This window comes from Camelus bactrianus, chromosome 32, assembly GCF_048773025.1.
Source record: "Camelus bactrianus isolate YW-2024 breed Bactrian camel chromosome 32, ASM4877302v1, whole genome shotgun sequence".
Lineage (NCBI taxonomy): Eukaryota > Metazoa > Chordata > Mammalia > Artiodactyla > Camelidae > Camelus > Camelus bactrianus.
The window spans coordinates 9,886,790-9,908,776 of NC_133570.1; the positions used below are offsets into that span (position 1 = coordinate 9,886,790).

Genomic DNA, 21,987 nt, shown 5'->3' on the forward strand with positions numbered 1-21,987 from the left:
CTCTAGGGAAAGCACACACCTGGCAGAGGTGGTCAGCCACCTTCCTCTCCTTTTTTTTTTTTTTTAATTTTTTGGGGTAATTTGGCTTATTTATTTATTTTTAATGGAGGAACTGAAGCTTGAACCCAGGACCTCCTGCATGCTAGGCATGCGCTCTATCATATACCCTCCCTGACCCCTTTCTCTCTTCCGTATCCTTTAGACTTTGGAGTCTTCATTATGAATCTTGTCAAGTCGAGATCTGCACTATTCAAAAGGGAAAATGCTTCTAGTACCTTAGAGGGAGTGCAACAGGGAGGGTGTATGTAGGAAGGGCCTTTTAGAAATTAGATTTCACTGATTTGATGCTCTGTTTGTTTCCACACGATGTTTCCAGGCTCCAAATCTACCCATCTGTCTGACGGTTATTGCCCATACAGAGTACAAAGCTGGTGACTTGACGTGCTTTTATTCTGTTTTATCCTTACAACAGTTTTGCTCCACTTAAAACACTTCCACATCCCCATTTTTTAGACAAAGAAACCAAGGCTTTAAAAGGGTATGAAACTTGACCACAGCCAACTTTCTGACTCCAGTGTCTATGTTCTGGCAATAGAATGGTCTCTTGCTGTAAACCTAGTGAAAAAGTCTTGGGGGAGGGAATGGGGATGAGGGGGCCAGAAAAAAGTTTCTATTCAAAGCACATACAAATCTTATTCCCCAGGACACACCAAGTGGTATCATTAGTGTCCAACCTGTCACCACCAGCTGGAGTTTTAGCTCGTCTCAGATCAATGGCGGGCAGGCAGTTTTCTGGTTGGCACTGGGGTAAATTGGCTGCTGATTCATTAATAAACCAGGATAGATTGTGGGCACCAATACCAGCCAGAGAGGCTGCTGCTGCCTGGAGAATCTGGCTGCTGTATCCTCCCCTGCTTTGCTGCAAAAAAATCCAAGACCGGATATCTTGGGGGAGGAAGGAAGGGAGGAAACGGGCTGTTTGGTCCTAAGAAACCTGATATGGTAGCTGCTGGGGGTCCCATGTGGGAAAAAGCCTCAGGAGTGAAACAGACATCGTGACCCATTAACACCATTCATTCATACATGCATTCATTTCATAATATTTACTGGGCATCTAACACCTGCCAGATTCTCTTCCAGGTGAAGAAGATACAGCAACAAATAACAAGCAACAAATACAAATCTCTGCCCTCAGAGAGCTTATATTTTTCTAATGAGGAGACACAGACAATAAGCATGTTAATGAAGTGAAATAATATATCAGATGGAGACAAGAGCTTTGGGCAAAAAGCAGTAGGGAAGGGAGAACAGACCTGGGCGGGAGAATGATTTTAAGCACTGACCAGAGAAGCCCTCCGGAAGTGACGTTTGAGTAAAGGTCTAATAACACCAGCATGCTGGGCACTGTTCAAAGCAGTTTATAATTTATCTCATCAGTATGCACAACTCCAAGAAATATGGCTCTGATTACTTCCATTTTACAAAGAGACTGAGGTCAGGAGAAATGCAGTGATTTCCACACACCATACAGCTAGTACCTGGTGGAATTAGGATTAGAACCAGGCAGTCAGAACTTCAGCGGCTGAACGCCTGAACGATGATGGTGCGAGTGTCCTAAAAACGGGGTGTGGGAGAAATCAAGTTGCGCGTGCAAATGAGGTCTCCGTGTGTACCCACGGAGGGAAGACGGTGCCACGCGCGGGCAAGTGTGAGCAGACCTGGACTGCGGGAGGGGCAGTGGCTCTCGATCTTTACTGAACTGAATCCGGACTCTCCCTGTCTGCGGCTGGGGAGCTCGGTCAGGCAAGATGGGTGGGTGGGGGAGGGGGCTCACTGCAAGGGTTGTCCCGGGACAGTGCCGGGCCAGCTGCTCCAGTCAATAAGGCTAGGACCTCGCTGACAATCCTGGCCCTCCTGGTGGGAGGGGTTCGCACCGAGTTCCTACCGGGGCTGAAGAGGGTCGCAGAGGCGAGCTCCGAGGGGCGGGCTGGAAGCACCGGCTGCCTCTACTCGAGAAGGAGAGGTGCACATTTCGGGAGGCGAGCGTGCAAAGGGGCGCGGAGCCGCAACGGACCTGGGAGTCCCCACTGCATTCCCGGGAGCTCCCAAGGACCCACCGGTGGAGGGGCGCCTGGGAGCCCTTGGGAGACACCGAGAGGCGGGAAAGGGTCCCTGCGCAGCAAATGAGAGAGGAACCACAACGTGCTGGAGTAGAGGAGGTAGAGGCGAGCACGCACATTGCTGGTGAGAGGGGCGCAGGGGGGGGGCCAAAAGGGCCTGCAGAGAGAGAGGGCTCAATGGAGAGAGGGGCCAAGGGGTTCTGAAGAGAGCCAAGGAGAGGGAGCTGCCGTAGGAGGGAGGGAGAAGGAACTGACGACCCAGAGAGGGCGTGCTAAAGTGTGGGACTACGGGTCTAGAGGACATCGGGAATCGCCTGGGGACCCTCAGAGAGTGGCTGAGAAGGCGCCCTGAGCGCAGCAAGGGAAGAGGGGGCTTGCCCTAAAAGCGGCGGGGCTGTGCGCTGGAGAGCGGGAGCGCCGGGCGAGGCAGAGCGGGGCGCAGAGCCTGCGCGCTCCGAGAACGGGGCATGCTGCTGCCTGCAAGGGTGGCGTGCGGTGAGCCTCTAGCAAAGCGGGCTGAGAAGAACCAGATGTGCTTGCGGATGTCAGAGGAGGCAGGGAGAGAAGCCATTAAAGTCCAAGGAAGAACTTCCCTGGGTTGGAGAGAATGGACCAATGGCTCTGGAAGGAAGTGGAGACGGCCTGGGGGAGGCTTGGTCTGGGCTCTGAGCGCCACAGGAGGCGCTGATGGTTGTTGGGGGAGAGTTCGGCCTGAGTAAAGTGAACGGGTGGCTCAGAGGACAAAAGAAATGCAGGGCAGTGAGGAAGGGAAGGATGGAGGGTGGACAGTGCGCGGAGTCCTCCGGAGGCGCTCAGTGCCGCCCAGATCTCCCTCCCCTGGCTGCTCCGGGTCCAGTTTACTCACCATGATGGAGAAGACTAAAGCCACGATGTTGATGGGGTACGCGGGGCAAAAACACGAGACGATGGAGAGCCACAGGTAGTTCCTGGGCATGGGCGCGTCCTCCTCGGTCTTCTCATCCTCAGTGTTGGTCTCAGGACTGCTGTCCAAAGCCCTCTTGAAGTCCGAGCTGGGAGCGTACTGAGACATGGGCGAGGCGGCCGGTGCAGGGAGGCGGAGGACTGCCCAGTCGGCGCGGTCTGGGACTCTGGCCTCAGGCTCCTGGCGAGTCTCTGAAAAGCCAGTGGCGCGGGACTCCAGGGAGACGTAACCTCACCCCTCCAGCTCCCTCCCGTTGAACCCGCTTGGGCTCAGGGACTTGGGCCAAGAGCCTCCGCACAAGAGGGAGGGAGGGAGCGAGGGAGTGGGGGAGGCAGCGGGGAGGAGAGAGGGAGCCAGCCAGCCTAAGAAACAGGGGAAAGGCACTCCTTGACGACACACCCAGAGACCATCAGGCAGACGCACAGACTCACACTGAAGAGCCCAGGATAAAACGAGGCTTAGGGAAGGGAAATCGAAGGCCCTTTAAAGTTGCAAACTAGCCGATGACATACAAGCTGAAATGACCAGCTCATCCTTTTAAGCAGCTGAATTTGAATACATTCAGTGTTACAGAGGTGAACCAACTCCATCCAGTTGGCCACCCAACTCTACCTAGGTGGCAACAGACTTACTACTTCCTCTTCATTCAACAATTTGCCTCGCCTGCCTTCATCCTTCTTCTAAGACTCTGAACACTGAACCTCAGTAATTTCTCTCCTCCAACAGGTGGGCAAGCAGCAAGGAGCTTAGCTTTGGGCCAACCTTTCACACACCGCACAAGAGGCCTCTGGAGACAGTCAGGGCTGGCCCCGGTACCCTCCACTTTTTCCCAAACACGGAAACAAGAAATCCTTCTCCTCCGCACTTTTCCACCTATAGGAGAGAAGCAGGTAGATCTAACTAGTGTAGACAACCCAGGTGGATAACTGGGATGGGGAGGAGAAAGAGAGAGAGAGAGATCCACTTTGGGAACTGGGATGAGGATAGCAACTGCATCTGTATCTGAGCAATTCATGAAAGACGGCGTGGGCTGGGGCTCCAAACCCAGGCAAAGCTGGGAAATTGCCACATCTGAGTTGAATGACCTCAGGAAATTCCCTTCACCCTTGCTGAGCTCCAATTTCTTCATCCACAAAAAAAGTGAAATTATAAGGGTGCCTGCCTCATAGGGATGCTGGGAAGACTATGAGATTGCATGTTAAGCCAGGTGATTCTAAGTGCTCAATAAATGCTTGCTATTATGAGGACAATATTTTCCCCCCAAGGTAGTCATCATACAGTATCTCAGACCCAATATCCAGGGTTGCAAATATTTCACCCAAAATCCAGAGTCTGAGCTGGAGGGCCACAGAGAAATACAAATAATTTTAGTATGCAATTCTCCAAAACAATTGCTCACATGATCATGTGGAGAAATGAGATGAGATGAAGGATTAATCATCTGCTTGGCTTTCCCAGAACATGAATTGATTATCTGAGATGATCTCACTCACCTCATGGGGCCATACTGACTTCGTAATCTACCTCCCTCATTGGGCAGCAAACTCCCTGAGAGAGGAAACCGTGCTGCTCACCTTTGTGTCAGCACTTGACAGAATACCTGGCATTGTGCTTGGCATAGCTTGCTGGGTGAACATAAAAAGATGAAATAGAGCCTTCTCCACTATGTCTTCTCCCTCATTCCTCAAGCGGGAATAAACCAAAGGATTAGATTCATCTCCTGAGTTCTCAACTAATGCTTCGACTTGGCTGCCCCCTCAGACTGTCACATGACTGCTCCTGATTTCTCAGCTGTCAACTGAAATGTCACTTCCTCAGAGAGAGCTTCTCTTTAGATTTCATTAGTGTATGTCCCCATAATTATTATGTATTTGACCAGTTTTTGTGATATGTATCACTATTGTAATTTATTTGCTTGCTCTTTCGCTGTCTTTCTTGAGACTCTAAGCTCTGTAACCTGTTCAGGGCTGTATCTCCAGGACTTAGAATCGTCCTGGCACAACTAGGAATGCCGGAAATAGTTCTTGAATGAATGGATCAGAATTTTACCTGCAAGTATTGACAAATGATTCCCAGATCTTGACCAAGACCTACTTGAGTTAGAATTTCCCAGGAAGGAACTTCAGAAATCTGTATTTTTAATGCCTGAGAAATCTGTATTTTTAGAACACTCTCCAGTGATTTTGATGTAACTGAATGTTTTCTCAAATCCCACTACCATCTCTAATTCTCAGGATGTAGGTCTGGATCTTTCCTCTGAGAGTCCCCTCTGGTGCCTTAAACTCAGCATGTCAAAGGTGAACGTGTCCTCCCCCAGAACCTGTTTCTTGGCTCGGTCCTTGGCTAATGGGTCCTGCCACCTCTCTAACCGTCTCTCCAACCAGTCTTCTCCCTTCACTAAGTCCAGTTACAGAGGCCTTTTCCCCCTTTTCTCAAGTAATACACCTAGGCTTTTCCTATCCCAAGGCCGTGTACCCGCTCTTCCTTCTTCCTGAAATGCTTCCCTTTCTCTCTTCACCTGTTGACTCCTCATTTTTCAGGACCCATCACCTCATATATTATTACCTCCTGAGTCCTTCCCTGACCATCATATCCAAGGCAGGCTTCCATCTTCTTTTTCTCCATCTTATTATCCTGTTTATTTCCTTTGTCACAGTTATCACAAGCAGAAATTGTCTCGTTTATTTATTTGTTTACTATTTACTGTCTGTCCTGTCCCGACAACTAGAAGGTAAACTCACAAGAGCAGAGATACGTATTTTTGTTTAGTTCACTGTGGTGTTCCCTGGGCCCAGTTCCTGGTCTTTAGTAGGCGCCCAATAGACTCAATAAATTGTGCATTTAGTCATTCAAGTTAGGAACCTGAGGGCCTTGTTTTCTCTTTCCTTCAGCCTCTAAGTGGACAATTCATCAAACCCTACTGATTCCATCTTAAACGTGACTCTCCATTCCACCCTCCTTTCCCCATCCCCACGGCCAGTATCTGAGCTGCAGCTTTCACCAATAGCGAAAAGGCTCTGACGGGGGCTGTGTGAGCCGTACTTGTGATCTCAGCCTGGTGAACTTAGCTGGTGTGACTAAGCCCAAGGATTGGGTGCCAAATGGAATTTTGCTGTTTCAAGGTCATAAGCTGCACTATCCACTCCAACCCACTTGTGTCATCCACAGAAATACATACAAAAAACGGTGCTGTTGACTCAGCAGAGCCCATCTCCTCTGCCAGGAAAACAACTGTTCAACCCTGGTCCAACACCGTGTAATCACCATTTACTGAGTACCTACTGTGTGCATTCAGTGCATTCCCTAGGCGCATCATCTCATTGAATTCCTACACCACCATTTGCAAGGTAGGTGGAGAGGTTTCCTTTTTACACCTGAGGAAACCTAGGATCAGACAGGTAAAGGGTCATGTGGAAGGTCTTGTAGCTGAGTGGAGGTGCCCGGATTTGAACTAGGTCTAAGATACCCATTCACCTAGCAGGTCCAGACAGGACATTCAGTCGGGCATCTCTAAAGTTTCCTGGAGTTATTATATTCTGCTCAGGGAAGATGGATTAATAGCTTGTTGACTGGTCTAAAATGTAGTAGTGAAATTGCAATCACTTGAAAGATTTACAATTAGATTGAAAAGAAAGCACGTATACCAGGAAGTGGAATGTATATGTGTTGATTCTTGAGCGATACATTAGATCACTCAGTAGGGGTTTCCAGCTCTAATTTCCTGAGCTTCACTAATTTTCTCTTAAGAGGTCAGTTTATTGCTTCTGAATGAACCCTACTGGCTGACTGCTTAATAAAGTGGCAATACCTTCCCATTTTAAAATGAAAGGAGAAAAGTGACTGCCTAATGGCCCGTCTAGGAGAGGGAAGAGACTCACTGTAGCTTTCCAGATTCTGATGAAGCAACTTACCTTTTCTGATCTTTGAAAAAAGTTTTATTTCCAAATGTAAAAGTAATACTTGCATAGAGAGAGAAAAGTTGGAAAACGAATAAAGGCATAAATAATAAGAGGTATCACCTGTATCCTACCATCCAGTGGTAACCACCATAAAAATTAGGGAATTTTTCCTTCTAATCCTCTTTCTATATGTGTGTGTCATATCTCTATTAACATTCTTTGCAGATATTTTCATAGTCTGCCTCATTTCCTACTAATTAGATGGACTGTTCTTTATCAGATATTTAGGTTACTTTTAGTAGGTTTTCATTGTTAAAAAAACATGAAAAATGCTGTGATGGACATCTTTTGTACCCAATCACCAGCATGTGTGATCATTTGTTTATGACTCCTGATCTTACAGGGTAGATGTCTGTCTTTAAAAGGCCAGAGAAAACTCAGATTTGCTGGTTGAGAAATTGTATTCTAAGATATGTACCAAAGGTAAAATTTAAATTTAGGCCAAGGAAACAATCAAAGATTCAGTGGACTATAGAAATGAGATGATTCAGATGAGACAGATTCAAAGAAGAACTTCTCAATGCCAAACGGATCCCCAGATCTACAGAATTTAGTGGGGTGATGTTGAATCTGTGCTTTTCGATCTTAGTTGTGTCTAGGATTCCATGATAGGAGGAAGGAGGGAGGCAGGGAGGGGAACAGAGAGAGAAGGGAGAAAGAGATATTGAGAATCTGCTGATCTGTGAAAAATGCAAGGGAATGGTTCCAGATCTTTAGGAATGGGAAGAAGTCGAATGCGTTTGCTGCCAAATTTTGCATTAGTCTCAAGTACCAGGCTTCAGCAGTCATAAAGTAACTGCTGTCGTCTCAGGGGTTTGCTACAAAAGAACAGTATCTTTTTGGCTAATATTATTAGAAAACCATTTACCTTTCCAGTTTCCAACAACTTTGGTCCTCTTGCCAGGGAGAAAAAAGAGCAAAACAGGGGAGAAGGGAGTATGGTCAGGGAAACAGATTCTGTACTGTTAATTTCTTAAACCACACCTTTTAATGAAATCACTTGAGGATGGAGAGGCATAAAACACAAACTCTCAGACTTAAAATGCAATACTTTTCCCATTCATCCTCCACTGCACCAGAGAAGAACAGTATCCAATCCATCATTTTTCTTGATGATTAGATCTCACACACACACACGTGTCTTGATATATCAACTGATAATATTTAATAATGATAATGCTGTGTTTTAGGTTATACTCTGCAACTTATGGATGAACCTGCTGTAAAAAATTTAAGAAACAAACTTCAATTAAATAGAGTTGGGAGACCACAAGGGGGAGCTCTCATGCCCTGCAATGATAACAGAGCCTAGCCTGAAGAAGAAAGATTTCTCTCCTTTCCTGGCAAAGACTCAGACAATGAAAAGCCATGGACTCTATTTACTAGAGCCCTCGCAACTTCCTTTTCCCCTCTATAAAAGCGTTCTCTTTCCCTTGCGGTGCCGGGACCTGCATGTGGCTCACCATGGCGACAGACCCCGTATTGCAGTTCTCTGCGGATCCTGAACATACCCATCTTTGCTGGAGAAATACCTGGCAGTCTATTTGTTTCGGGTCAAGAAACCACTCATAATAATCAGCAAATATTATAATAGGGATCACAGAAGTTAGAAAGAAATAATCTATACCTCAACCTACTAGTACATTTTCCACGCCTCCTTCTAATCCCTGAGTGTATTCAGGTATATTTCATACACTTGCAATGAAAGTGTATGCATCATTCTGAATCTTGAATTTTTTTTAAACCTAATGCTCTGTATTATACCCTTCCCAAGTGTGAAAGAGGGGTGCCAGCCACTCTTTTGCTCCTGGAGAACTGCACTGTGGTTCCCCACAATTCTGCAAAGAGTCCTTCCTCTAATGTTCTAATGTGAATGTGTCAGTTGAGGTCTGCTGGGTCCAAGGCTGACTTAGAAGGTCTCCTTGGGGAGGTGACATCTGAGTGGAGAACTGATGGCTAAAAAGAGGCCAGACATTTGAAGAGCTGAGAGAAGAACATTCCAGGCAATGGGAATGGCATGTGCAAAGGCCCTACAGTGGGAAAGAACTTAGGATGCTGAAGAAACAGAAAAAAGGCCAGTGAGGGTAGGAGATGAGGTAGCAGAGGCCAGACCTTGTAGGACCTTTCCAGCACTGGTAAGGAGCATGGATTTTATTCTAAGAGCAACGGGAAACCTTTGAAGCATTTTAAACCAGATTATGATGTGAGCCAATGAACATTCTTCTGCGCTGATCAGTTGCACTAATGAGTTGCTAGAGAGTGATTAAAATTGACTTTGGGAAATTTATTTCCAGGCTGTCTATTAAATAAAATATTACATAAAATTATTAGGTAATAACATTTTTAATTTCTAAGAGCTCCTTATTTACTGATATCTTCAGTATTATTAGGGCCTATAATTATTATTCTTATTTAAAAATGAATATCTTCTTGAATCTCTCTGAAACTACTAATTATAACTTTAAGGATGTTTTCTTTTATAGTTTCTCTCTTTTGATTGTAGGTCAGTTGTGCTATTTTCATCTTAGTTCTCTGAGGAGCTCTGGCTGTCCCACTCATATTTATAATGAAATTGGTTAGCTCATATCAGCAGTATTGTGCATTTCCTCCACAATATTTCCAGCAGGACTTCTTCCTTGAATAGAAGACAATTATCTTATGTAACCCTCATCATGACTGTATTTGTTATCTGTTGCACATAACAAATGATATAAACATTCAGCAGCTTGAAACAAATATGTATTATCTCATAAATATGTATTATGTCATGGCTTTTATGGGTTGAGAATTTTGGTGCAGCTTTTATCAATAACCTGTCAGAGTCTCCCTCAGGCTGGGGCTGCAGTCATCTCAAGGCTTAACCGGGGGGGAATTCACTTTCAGGCTCACTCACGTGGCTGTTGGTTGGCCTTATGTCTCTGCTGACTACTGACACGGCAGCTTGTTTCTCCAAAAGAAGCGGGTTGGGGTGGGAGAGGGGTAGGAGGAGAGAGAGAAAGAGAAAGAGAGAGACTCTTGCAACCTAGTCTCACCCCACCTTTACTGCTGTACGCTACTGGTTACAGTGGTCACTCCATCCAGCACACACTTAAGGGGACGGGAGGTACGAGAACATAAATGGCTGAAGATGGAGATCCCTGGGGGCCACCTCGGAGGCTGCCTTCTATAACACCCTATGGTCTACTTCTAACTCCCAGTGAGGAGCTGGGTTATGGCAAGGTGAAGTCACCTGCCCAATATCCTACAGCCAATGAATCAGGGTTAAGTCAGGGACCCAGGTGGATGTGCTTCCAAAGTCTGCCCTCTTAAGCGCTACGCCACTCTCTTCCAAAGTGTAGATGCATCACTGGGGTAAGTGTAAAGTCATTTAAGGTGATACAGAGGGTCTCAGGTTGGCATTAACAAGCCTTTAACTCCTCTAACCCTCATTAACTTCCCATTGAACCAAGACAGGGCTGGCCGCAGGCTGTAAGTCTTGGCAAGGCAATGGTATCTAGCTAGACTTTAATACACTGTTTTCTATGAATGGTGTTTACTTCCAGTTATGACAGGTAGGGTGGCTATAAACTAATGATAGTATCATAACATTTCCTTTGAAAACATGTCTTAAAAATAGAAAGTATGTTAATTAAAGTACAAATTTAAACAGCAAAGATGACGCTCAGAAACAGCAAACACAGGGAAGGTCATCTATGGATTAATAAAGCTGGGGAAATATTATTCTGAAAAGAAACTCAGGCATAATAATCCCTTTCTTTTGGTTCAATCTCTCCTCCCTTCATTTTATAAAATGTGTAAAGTGAAACTGTAAATAATGCCCCTAAGGGTGCGCAGTCCCCATAATCACAGCCCAAGACTCTCTTGCTGATATTTTCCTTGTCTCTTTCACTTCTAGTGTTTATCGGCTTGAAACACTTTCTTTTTGCTTTCTCCACTCCCATCCCACTATTTCCAATTCACTTTCCTTTAATCAGAATTTCTCAAGAGCAGCACTACTGACATTTTGGGCCAGATCGTTCCTTGTTGCGGGGACCATCCTGTGCCTTACAGGATGGTGAACAGCATCCCTGGCCTCCACCCACCAGATTCCAATAGCATCCGCACACCCAACTGTGACAACCAGAAATGTCTCCAGATATTGCCCTGTACTTCCTCGGGGAGGGTGGGGCAAAAATCCCTTCAATCAGGCATCACTGCTCTAAAGCAGTGTTTTTTATTCCTACAAAATCTTAGGTCCTGCTGGTGCTGCTGGTCTGTGAAATGCACTGAATAACACTGCTCCAAACTACACAGCCTAGTAAGGTAACCATTTTTTTCCTTCCATTTTTGGAGACTTGTGTATATTACAGTTGCAAATGCAAAATAACACTCCATTTAGTACCAACATTTGCTGTTAATTAAATTAGGTGTCCTATGTGGAAGATGAAGATTCCAGCATTAACATTTCAGGAACAAATTTTTCCTGAGGGGTAGAGACCACACACAACATAATTTTATTTCCTACATGGGGCAAATTAGAAATCAACAGGATAAATGAAGAGGAAATGCTTATTGAAAACAATCATTACATCGTGTTATTTTGAAGGAAAAAAAAAAAGTAACGAGCCTCACCTACATGGTTAGCAAGCACAGTCTGAGGAAAGTTTGTAGAATGAATACAAGTGAAGTGAACAGCTCCTTAATGCGCTGCTGCAGTCCACACAGAGGCCGGGATGAGCTCAGACTCTTCCCAGACAGCAGAATAACCATTTTTTAATTGCTTCAGAGAGCTTCCTGGGAAAGCTGCACATTAGCGAGGGTTTGGAGGCTGTGGAGAAGCAGGAAGGGTTGTAATGCTGCCCTAAATGTCTTCAATTATACATAACGGGGTGGGCTTTTCCATCACGATCCAACGAAAAAACAGCTTTTCTGGGCCTCTTAGGGAATTTTGTGCATTAAGGATGAAAACTTTCCTGGATCTTCTGGGCCAACGAGGGCTCTATGTTTCTTCTGAGTAAGAGTGAAAGTGGGTTTTCAAAATTCAGAACCACAGCAGAGCGCGCATTTGACCTGCTCTTCCCCCCTTCCCTTTCTGTCCCTATCAACTGCCTCCTCCCCCACTGCTCTTTCCACCCCTCTCCCTTCTTTCTGTACTTTTGACCTTTCCTGCAAACTGGATATAATGAGGCACACAGTGCTTTTCTTTTGTCTTATGATTTGCATTCTGAGAAGCTCTGATCGTTGCTTTTTTTTTTTTTTCAAAAACCAAAACAAAGCAGCACATTTCCAGGAAATAGGATGTGATATTGCTGATCAGCTATAAGAGTTTTCAACCATATGGTATTGCTTGACACCGGATGACTCATTTTTTCAGGTGACCAAAGTTGGGAAGAGTAGAGTTCAGGCAAACAAGAAAGAAGGTTCCAAATATCAGGACAAATCAAACCGGTATGTAATGGACTCTCCACTTCTGAAAGTTTCCCAGCACAGGCTGCTCATGTCAGGAAGGCCAGGCTGCATAAACCTGACCTCTTCCTGGCTACTCACCAGAATCACCTGGGGAACTTTCCAAAAGAGGCAGATAAATTTGTAACCTTGGGTTCAAATCCTAGCATCTCTATTAAAAAAAAAAATAATCTTCCCCTGAGACCCAGATGAAGTCAATCTGGCTCTGGTCCCAAATGGCATTTGGAACCAGTAAGATGGCAGAACTGAAAGGTCCCTTAGAAGAGCTGGGGGACTCCCTGAGATCCTCCATGACTTTAGGAACTGATTTAGGTCAAGGGTCATGTACATCACACAGAGAATAACAGTAGCCAATATAGTACAGCCCAAAGTGGCACGTACACGCCTGGATGAGTCGAATCCCTGTTCTTCCCCTTCTTTCTGGGGTGACTTTGGACAAGTCATCTGGTCTCTGTGAGCCTCAGTTTTCTTGCCTATAAAATGGCACGGTCACTAACGAGGTTGGGGAGTTAATGCATGTGAAGTGCTATGCATGGTGCCTGACAGGTGATAAGTGCTCAGTAAGTGCTAAGTAATGGGAGTTCAAAAAAGACAAAGTCACTTTTATCAAGAGGACTTGAGGAGGCATGAGATGAGCTAAAACCATTTGGATGCTTCAAGTTAGAGGATAGACGCTTAAGAGCCACGATCCAAACTGAAACCCATGAAAGGGATAATGGAGAAGTCATTTGTTTACAAGAGTGAATGTCCTTTCCTAATCCCCAAATACCTGGGAGATTTCAGCTTAAACCAAATGACAGAACATTTCATTACTGAACTTTTGATACTTGGAGCCACACTGGACCTTTTTTCTGTTCCTCTGAAAACTCTTATTGTTGCCTTGGGGCTTTTGCATAATCCCTCCAGCTGAACGACGATACCTGTGATCTTCACCTGGTTTTCAATTATGTTTTTCAATTATTTGTATTCTCATTATTTACTTAGCATCTATCTTCCCCACTAGTATATAAGCTTTATGGTAGCAAAAACCTTCTTTCACTGTTGTGTATCAGATCTTAGAACCGAGCTTAGCACATAGTACACAGTAAATATTGATCAGATGAAAGAGTATTGAATGAATGAATATTGATCAAAAGAATGAACGAATAAATATGAAGTGGTATATGGATATCAAAGCCATAATTATTTTTAAAGAAACCAGGTATCTAGAGATAAGCAAATCTCAGACTCGAAGGGACCACTGAGATGATTCACTTTAAAGCATTCATATTTACAGACCGATGAGATCTTTAGAGAGGAGGGTCAGGTTTAGCATTCTGGTACCCAAACCTTTTATCATCATTTCCTCAGCTACCAAAACTTGGGCATGTGTTCCACTGATCACAAGGATATATGTGAAGACAACAGAATTGCATCTTTGAAATTAGGACTCTGGCCATAATGGCTGTATTGACCTGGAAAATTAGAAAATAAATGGCTTGCAGGTCTTGGAGCAGCGAGTTCATCCTCCTACCTCATATCCTGACTATGAAAGTCTTTCTTAGGGTGATAGTTGTGTGTGCCAAAATGTTTTCTTCAGGACTGGGGGACTAGTAAGTGTTAATTTCAAAAGGTGACTGAAGGTGACTCCTGGAGCCTCTCTGGCACTTGGAGATCTGGCCTCAATGTTTAGTGCTGGAAAACTGAAGATATCAAGGCAGTAGCCATTAACAAGTAGATTGTATGAGCACTTAGCTTGGCTGCCTGGTGTCCCCCTGGGGATGGCTGCACTCTACACTGTGTTCACTGGCTGAAGGGGAGGGGTCCAGGACCATCATAAACGCCCACATATTCTCAGCTCAGGGAGCTGGGACTGAGATCTTCTTTCCCAGAAGAGATGTTGTATTGGAGGCTTCTATCATTCGCTCATTCATTCATTTATTTACTTAGCATAGGTTATCAAATGGCTACTCTTATGGGCTGTGTTGTGTCACTCTCACCCCCATATATTGAAGTCCTAACCACACCCCTGCCAGGACCTCAAAACAGAACAGTATTTGGAGAGAGTCTTCAAAGAGGTGATTAAGTTAAAAAGAGGTCATTAGTGTGGGCCCTAATCCAATATGACTGGTGTCCTAATAAAAAGAGGAAATTTGGACACAGACACAGAGAGAAGACCATGAAGAGACACATGTAAAGACACGGTTTTCTATACGTCAAGGAGAGAGCCCTCGGAAGAAACCAACCATGCTGACAGAGTTCCAGCCTCCGCAACCAGGAGGAAATAAATTTCTGTGTTTGAGCCAGTCAGTCTACAGTACCTTGTTATGACAGCCTGAGAAAACGAATACCCTTACCTGTGCCAGGCATTGAGGACACAGAGGTAGATAAGACACAGAGGACACAGAGGTAGATAAGACCTGATTCAGACCAATGGGGAGCTGACAGGTTTGTGTTCCTGTGGGTTCAGCTGGAGACGCTAACAGTAACAGCCAAGTGGCCTTTGCCTCCACCTGCTCACCCAGAACTTCCAGATTATGGCAGAGGATCCTCCGTTCCCATGCGGGAGACCCTGGCAGCGTGTCACATATGCTCACAGACAAGTCTGCCAGCTGCAGTCACGATGCATCTCCTAGGTTTGTACCCATTAGCTCTGGGACTCTGCTGTGGAGCCATTTGGGGACAACTCACGGCTGATGATCCCCACTCTGAAAACCTAATTTCCACGCCAAAGGTGCAATTTCTTATTTATTTTTTTTAAATGGAGGTACTGGCAATTGAATCAAGTACTTCATGCATGCTTAGCATGAGCTCTACCAACTGAGCTGTACCCCAACCCCCGCAAAGGTGCAATTTCTTAATCCTGTCAACAGCTGAAGTGCTGGTTGTGAATCCAAGTCTCAGCATCCTTTGTGAAAACAGGACATTTAGTGAGTGGGGTGAGACAGAGGTCGACATTCCTTTTCCATGTGGGTATCTAATTACTAGAGCACAGTTAGTAATTTGTCATCAATCAAATGTCTAAATGCGTGTGGGTCTGCTCCAGTGGTTGGCCTGTTTGTCTCTCCTTGCAGAAGTTCCTCACTGTCAATCTCTGTAACCACAGAACAGTCTTCTACCTGAAGAATCTACTTTGTGGATGGATTCCCTCAGCTTTTGCTGAACTGGAGGTCAATTTCAAATACTCAAAGCATATTTCCTCTTTTTTGTTATTTGTAATGTGATGACTTCTTTTAAGTTTAATTTGTATTATTGATATTTTTCCAGATTTACTGATATTTGGTTGACATGTAATGCTGTGTCAGTTTGAGGTGTACAATGTTATAATTTGATATACTTATATATTGAGAAGTGATTACCACAATTAGGTTGTTAACACATCTTTCCCCTCCTAGAATTGTCATTTGTTGTTACTGTGATGAGAACATTTAAGATCTACTCTCTTAGCAACTTTCAACTATATAACACAGTGTTGTTAACAGTTGTCACCATGCTGTACACCAGATCCCCAGAACTTATTCCTCTTATAACTAAAAGTTTGCATCCTTTGACCAGTATCTCCTCATTTCTCCCATGCCCTAGCCCCTGGCAATTATCAATTAGCTCTCTATTCCTATGAGTTTGGCTTTTTGAGGTTCCACATATAAGCGAGATCATAGAGTATTTGTCTTTTCTTTGTCTGGCTTATTTCATTTAGCATAGTGCCCTCAAGCTTCATTCATGTTATCCAAAAATCTAAATGGCAGGATTGCCTTCTTTTTATGGCTGAATAATTTTCATACACACACACATATGTATGTATGTATGTATGTATGTGTACATACAGTTGACCCTTGAAGAACACGTGGGTTGGGGGCAGTCAAAAATCCCCAAATAACTTTAGAATGACCCTACATATCGGCAGTTCTGCATCTGCGGAGGCAACCAAGAGCAGATTGTGTAGTAGTGTAGTACGTATTAATTGAAAAAAAAAAATCCGTCTATAAGGGGAAACACACAGTTCAAATCCATGTTAAGGGTCAAATGTGTATATATACACACACAAATATATATTCATTTGTAAAGCATTGGGGAGTGCTCACATTCCCATGACAATATTGTCAGCCTATTTTTATATCCCACAAACTATTACTGCTATGTTTATTTTTATAGATATTTATATTTTCCTATTTACCAATGCTGTTGGTATTGTTCCTTCTTATATTTCAGATTTTCTCTATGAAATTCTTCTTTTTAAAATGTATCTTTTAGAAATTATATTAATGGGATCTGTCGGTAATAAATCCTTCTGGACTTTGATTTTTGGAAATGTCTCTATGTAGTCCACATTCTTGAAAGATGTTTTTTCTGAGTACACAATAATAGTCTGACAGTTACTTTTGCTTTGTATTTTAAAGCTGTCATTCCAGTCTCAGCTGCCTTTCAGTGTTACTGCTGAGATGTGTCTGTCTGTTTACTTGTCTTTCCTTTACAAATGACCTTCCTTTTCTTTCGGCTGCTTTTAAGATCTTTGTTTTGCTATTTGTAATTTTACAACGACATATATAGTAAGACCTTTATCTATTCTGGTTGGGATTTGCTGGACTTCCTAACCGCCAGATTCACATCTTTATAATAAAACGTTGGAAAACGGTGACCATCATATCTCCAAATATTATGTTTTCCATTCTCTCCATTCTTCACATATACTCTGATTAGATATGTGTTAGGCCCTCCCTAACTATCTTCTATGTCACTTAATATTTATTTCATATATCTTAGCTCCATGTCTCCATGTGGCTTTTTGGGTAATTTCTTTAGGATTTTTCAGTTTATCAATTTTCTATTTAGCTAGGTTGAAACCGCCTTTTAGCCCATCCTCTGGGTTTTACATCACCAGATTAAAGATAAAAAACACTACTCAGCCATAAAAACCGACAACATAATGCCATTTGCAGCAACATGGATGCTCCTGGAGAATGTCATTCTAAGTGAAGTAAGCCAGAAAGAGAAAGAAAAATACCATATGAGATCGCTCATATGTGGAATCTAAAAAACAAAAACAAAAACAAACAAACAAACAAAAACAAAGCATAAATACAGGACAGAAATAGACTCACAGACAGAGAATACAGACTTGTGGTTACCAGGGGGGTGGAAGGTGGGAAGGGATAGACTGGGATTTCAAAATTGTAGAATAGATAAACAAGATTACACTGTATAGCACAGGGAAATATACACAAAATGTTATGATAACTCACAGAGAAAAAAATGTGACAATGAGTGTGTATATGTCCATGAATGACTGAAAAATTGTGCTGAACACTGGAATTTGACACAACATTGTAAAATGATTATAAATCAATAAAAAATGTTAAAAAAAAAACAAATAAAAAGCACTTTCACTGGCAAAAAAAAAAAAAAGATAAAAAATTTCTAGTAGTACCACTTCCTTACTTTTCAAAATTTCCTGATTATTTAAGCAGGCTATTATTTCTTGTCCATTTCTTTTCCCCCCCTTACATTGTGTTAATCTAAGTTCTTTTTTAAATTAATGCCCAGAAAAACTGGCTTTGGGGACTGTTCAGTTCTAGGAACTGTACCACATGTATGGATCCGTGTGATCACCACCACCATGAGTCTCATCACTCTTGAAAAAGTCCCTCGTGCTGTCCATCTTCAGTCACACTCTTCCCCTCCTCTTCCCACCCACTGGTATTTTCTCCATCTCACAGTGAGCATTCTTCGCTTGCAAACTGGGCAGGCTGAAAGTACTGGGGCATTAATACCCCTGGGAGCAGCCCTCAACCAATGCTTACCAGGAGATGTGGATAAATGCTCTGGTTCCTTTTCCATTTGATGGAAAGGATGATATATGTAAAATCCTGACCAGACATTAGAAGAACTCAAACTCAGACCCCAGAACATCAGTGAAGTCCGTGGGAAGGAAATAAGAAGAGTGCACTGCAGCCGAGGTGAGACCCTGTCCAGCTGCCACTGTCATTGGTCAGAACTTTCCATGGAAATGGCTACAACTGCAGTGGCTGGAGTGTGAGGTGAGCCTGAGAAGACTTCAAAGTAGTCTCCAAGAAGGTGTGGAGAAAAGGGAACCCTCCTATACTGATGGTGGGAATGTACCACTATGGAAGACAGTATAGCAGTCCCTTGAAAAACTAATAATGGAGTTACCATATGACCCAGCATTCCCACTCCTGGGCATATATCCAGAGAGAACTCTAATTTGAAAAGATACATGCACCTTAGTGTTCATAGCAGCACTGTTCACAATAGCCAAGATGTGGAACCTAAATGTCCACCAACAGATGAATGAATAAAGAAGTTATAGTATATTTATATGGTGGAATACAACTCAGCCCTAAAAAAGAATGAAATAATGCTATTTGCAGCAACATGGATGGACCTAGAGATTATCACACTAAGTAAGGAGTGAGAAAGAGAAAGCCAAATATAGTATCACTTACATGTGGAGTCTGAAATATAATACAAATGAACTTATTTACAAAACAGAAACAGACTCACAGACATAGAAAATAAACTTACGGTTACCAAAGGGGAAAGGAGGTGGGGAAGAGATAAATTAGAAAATTGGGATTAGCAGATACAAACTACGATATATAAAATAGATAAACAACAAAGTCCTACTGTATAGCACATGGAACTATATTCAACACCCTGCAAAAAACCATCATGGAAAAGAATATGAAAAAGAATATATACACATATATATTTATATATGTGTGTATAGAGGTATCTGAATCACTTTGCTATATACCAGAGACAAACACACTGCTGTAAATCAACTATACTTCAATTTTTTTAAATGGGAGGAAAATAGTCTCCACTTGATGTCCAATTCAGAGAGAAACATCTATTAATGAAGAGCAAATTCATCTTCCACAACTTTGTGTGCCCAGCTTTCCCGCAGTGTAGGGAAAGCAGGGCTGAGATGGGGACAGATACCTGATAGTATCACTTGAACACCTGGATCCTGAAGCATCTTTCTTGGGATTTTTTTGGTCACATGAGACAATAAAATTTCCTTTTGGTTTAAGTAGGCTTGCATTGGATTTTGTTCCACATAGCTGACAAGTCTCCCCAGCAGTGATCTTCATTTATTCAAGAAGTTTTTTTTTTTTAATTCACTTTTAAAAATTGTGGTAAAATACACAAAAACTTTACCATTTTAACCATTTTTAAAATGTACAGTTCAGTAATGTCAAGGATTTTACATTGTTGTGGAACTGATCTCCAGAACTTCTTCATCTTGCAAAACTGAAGCTCTAAACCCATCAAACAACTCTCATTCCCCTTCTTCCTAGCCCTGGCAACATCCATTCTACTTTCTGTTGGTACGAACTGTGACTACTTTAGCTACTTTATATAAGTGAAATCATACAATATTTATCTTTTCATTACTGGCTTATTTCACTTAAACATAATGTCTCCAAAAGTTCACCCATGTTGTAGCACGTATCGGAATTTCCTTCCTTTTGAAGGGTGAATTATATTCATCTCATGTATGTACCACATCTTGTTTATCTACTCACCCGCTGATAGATGCTTGGGTTACTTCCACACTTGGCTGTTGTGACTAATGCTGCTATGAACACGGGTGTACAGCCATCTCTTTGAGACCCTGCTTTCAGTTCTTTTGGATATATACCTGCAGTGGAATTTCCAGGTCAAATGGTAGTTCTATTTCTAATTTTTTGAGAAACTGCCACACTGCTTTCCATAGCGGCTGCACCATTTACCACTGACCATGAACAAAGGTTCCAATTTCTTACATCCCCACCAGTACTCGCTATTTTCTGTTTCCTTTGATAGGAGCCATCCTAATGGGTGTGACGTGGTATTTCATTGTGGTCGGTAAGTTTTTACCATGTGCTTGGCACTGGGCTAGCACAGCACAGTGAACAGGCTTGGGCTTGTGGGTATAAAATACATACAAATGACTAATGAAAGTTGTGCAAAATGCTCCAAAGAAGAAGTTGCAGGGCCAGGTTGGAGTGCTTGACTAATTCCTGGAAGAGGGGCATCTCTTAAAGACATAAGTCACTCCCACGTATCCTCCTTGGATGGAGAACTTTTCATGCTGCTCCCTTAATAGGCTTCTGGGGAGGTAACCTTTTGGCTGCTCAGTTTTCAGAGGCCTGCAGGATTTTTTTCTCAGCTTTTGGGACTGGGCCTTGCCAAACATCTTCAAAGGTCCCCAAAGAGCTCTTAATCTGGCAAATAGTTTTCCATCAATAAACAGGGCAGTGTTTCCTGCCCAGATGCCTATTAAGTTTGTCTCTCCCCCAGAGAGAGTCACTGTTAGTCACATGTTCCCTTGTTGGGCAGGATGCTCTGTCGACCCAGGGCCAGTTGGTTTTCTGTGATCCTACTTGCCAACTTGTGACCAGAAGCTGAATGGTCACTGAGGATGGGTGAAGGCAGTGATGACTGGGGCCAGGAGAGGTGGCAGGATGGCTGCTGTGTTTGGGTGTCTGTAAGACTCAGACGTTTTTTAATAAAGTGGCAGGACTGGACTTGATGATGACTTCTTGCTTGGCATTTGGTGAGTTTGACAGGTGGCCAACTGTTTCAACGCTTTCTTAAAAAGAGACAAAGAATGGGTGATGTCCATAGGGTGACACCACCCATAGCTACGTTCAAGTCTTGGAAAAGTAGCTGCAATGCCACTCTCTCCTTCCCCACTCAAGAAAGTCCGCTGGAAAGCCGTATTATACACGTAATGTTATTACAGTGAAGCACACTTAACATAGCACCTGACACTTAGCAAATTCTCAAGCCATATGCCATTGTTAAACTATTACTATTTACATTTAAGGTTAACCAATGACCTGGAGTAGACAAACTACACCTCATGAGCCAAATTCAGCCTGCCACCCAATTCTCCTGCTCCTGAGCCAAATTTGGTCTCAATCTACTGGCTCAAACAAAATCGGGTCCTCGTTGGGGCCTGATTCAAAAGGATCAGTAACAGATTTTCGTGACCAAGCTGGTCAGGAACTAATGGGGCTGAGCTGCTCTGGCGCGGGGGCAGTCCCAACTGGAATAAGATAAAGGAAATCAATCAGGAGTCAAGGGAAAATCCTTCAGTGTACCCTAGAGTGCCTCAGGGAATGCCCCCGAATCTGTACCACCACTGGCTCTGAGTCATTGTGCAGGAATGCAAATGAAGTCGTATTTCATTTCCCAAAGCGCCCCCAACATTAGGCGTAAACGTCAGAAAATGGAAACAGACCCAGATAGCCCTACCTCCCACCTGGTCCAGGTTGCCTCCCGGGTGTTTAATAATCGAGATGTAAAGGAGGAAAAGTCTGAGGATAAAAAAGTCCGTAGGCAAGCCCACCCACTGGCTGTTGTCCTCTATGTCAACCAGTCAGCAAGAGAATCTGGGCTAACCGCCCACAGAGACTCTTGATGCCGGTAAGTGACCCCAAAACCCACTGAGGGACAGGAAGCCAAGGAAACCAGGACCCAATCAGTGCACCATATGCAAACAAGAGGGACACTGGAAGAGAGAATGGCAGAT

General features: G+C 43.6%; 1 protein-coding gene and 1 long non-coding RNA gene across 4 annotated transcripts in view; one reads left to right on the forward strand and one right to left on the reverse strand.

Moving 5' to 3' along the window:
• TMEM233 (transmembrane protein 233) overlaps positions 1-4,733 on the reverse strand; it is a 33,139-nt gene extending 28,406 nt beyond the window's left edge. Inside the window, exon 1 of one of the 3 annotated variants that reach the window (XM_045506434.2) lies at positions 2,986-4,700. In XM_045506434.2, coding sequence (XP_045362390.1) covers positions 2,986-3,171 — 186 coding nt within the window. In that variant the 5' untranslated portion in view covers positions 3,172-4,700. Of the gene's footprint in view, positions 1-2,985 lie in introns of all 3 variants that reach the window. The other 2 variants (XM_074356340.1, XM_074356341.1) reach the window with 2 other exon arrangements.
• LOC105080556 (uncharacterized) lies at positions 1,968-18,082 on the forward strand. The gene is made up of 4 exons (XR_836363.3): positions 1,968-2,244; positions 11,256-11,324; positions 12,376-12,449; positions 15,521-18,082. It is a non-coding gene; the product is annotated as an uncharacterized LOC105080556 (long non-coding RNA).
• Positions 18,083-21,987: the final 3,905 nt, after the last annotated feature.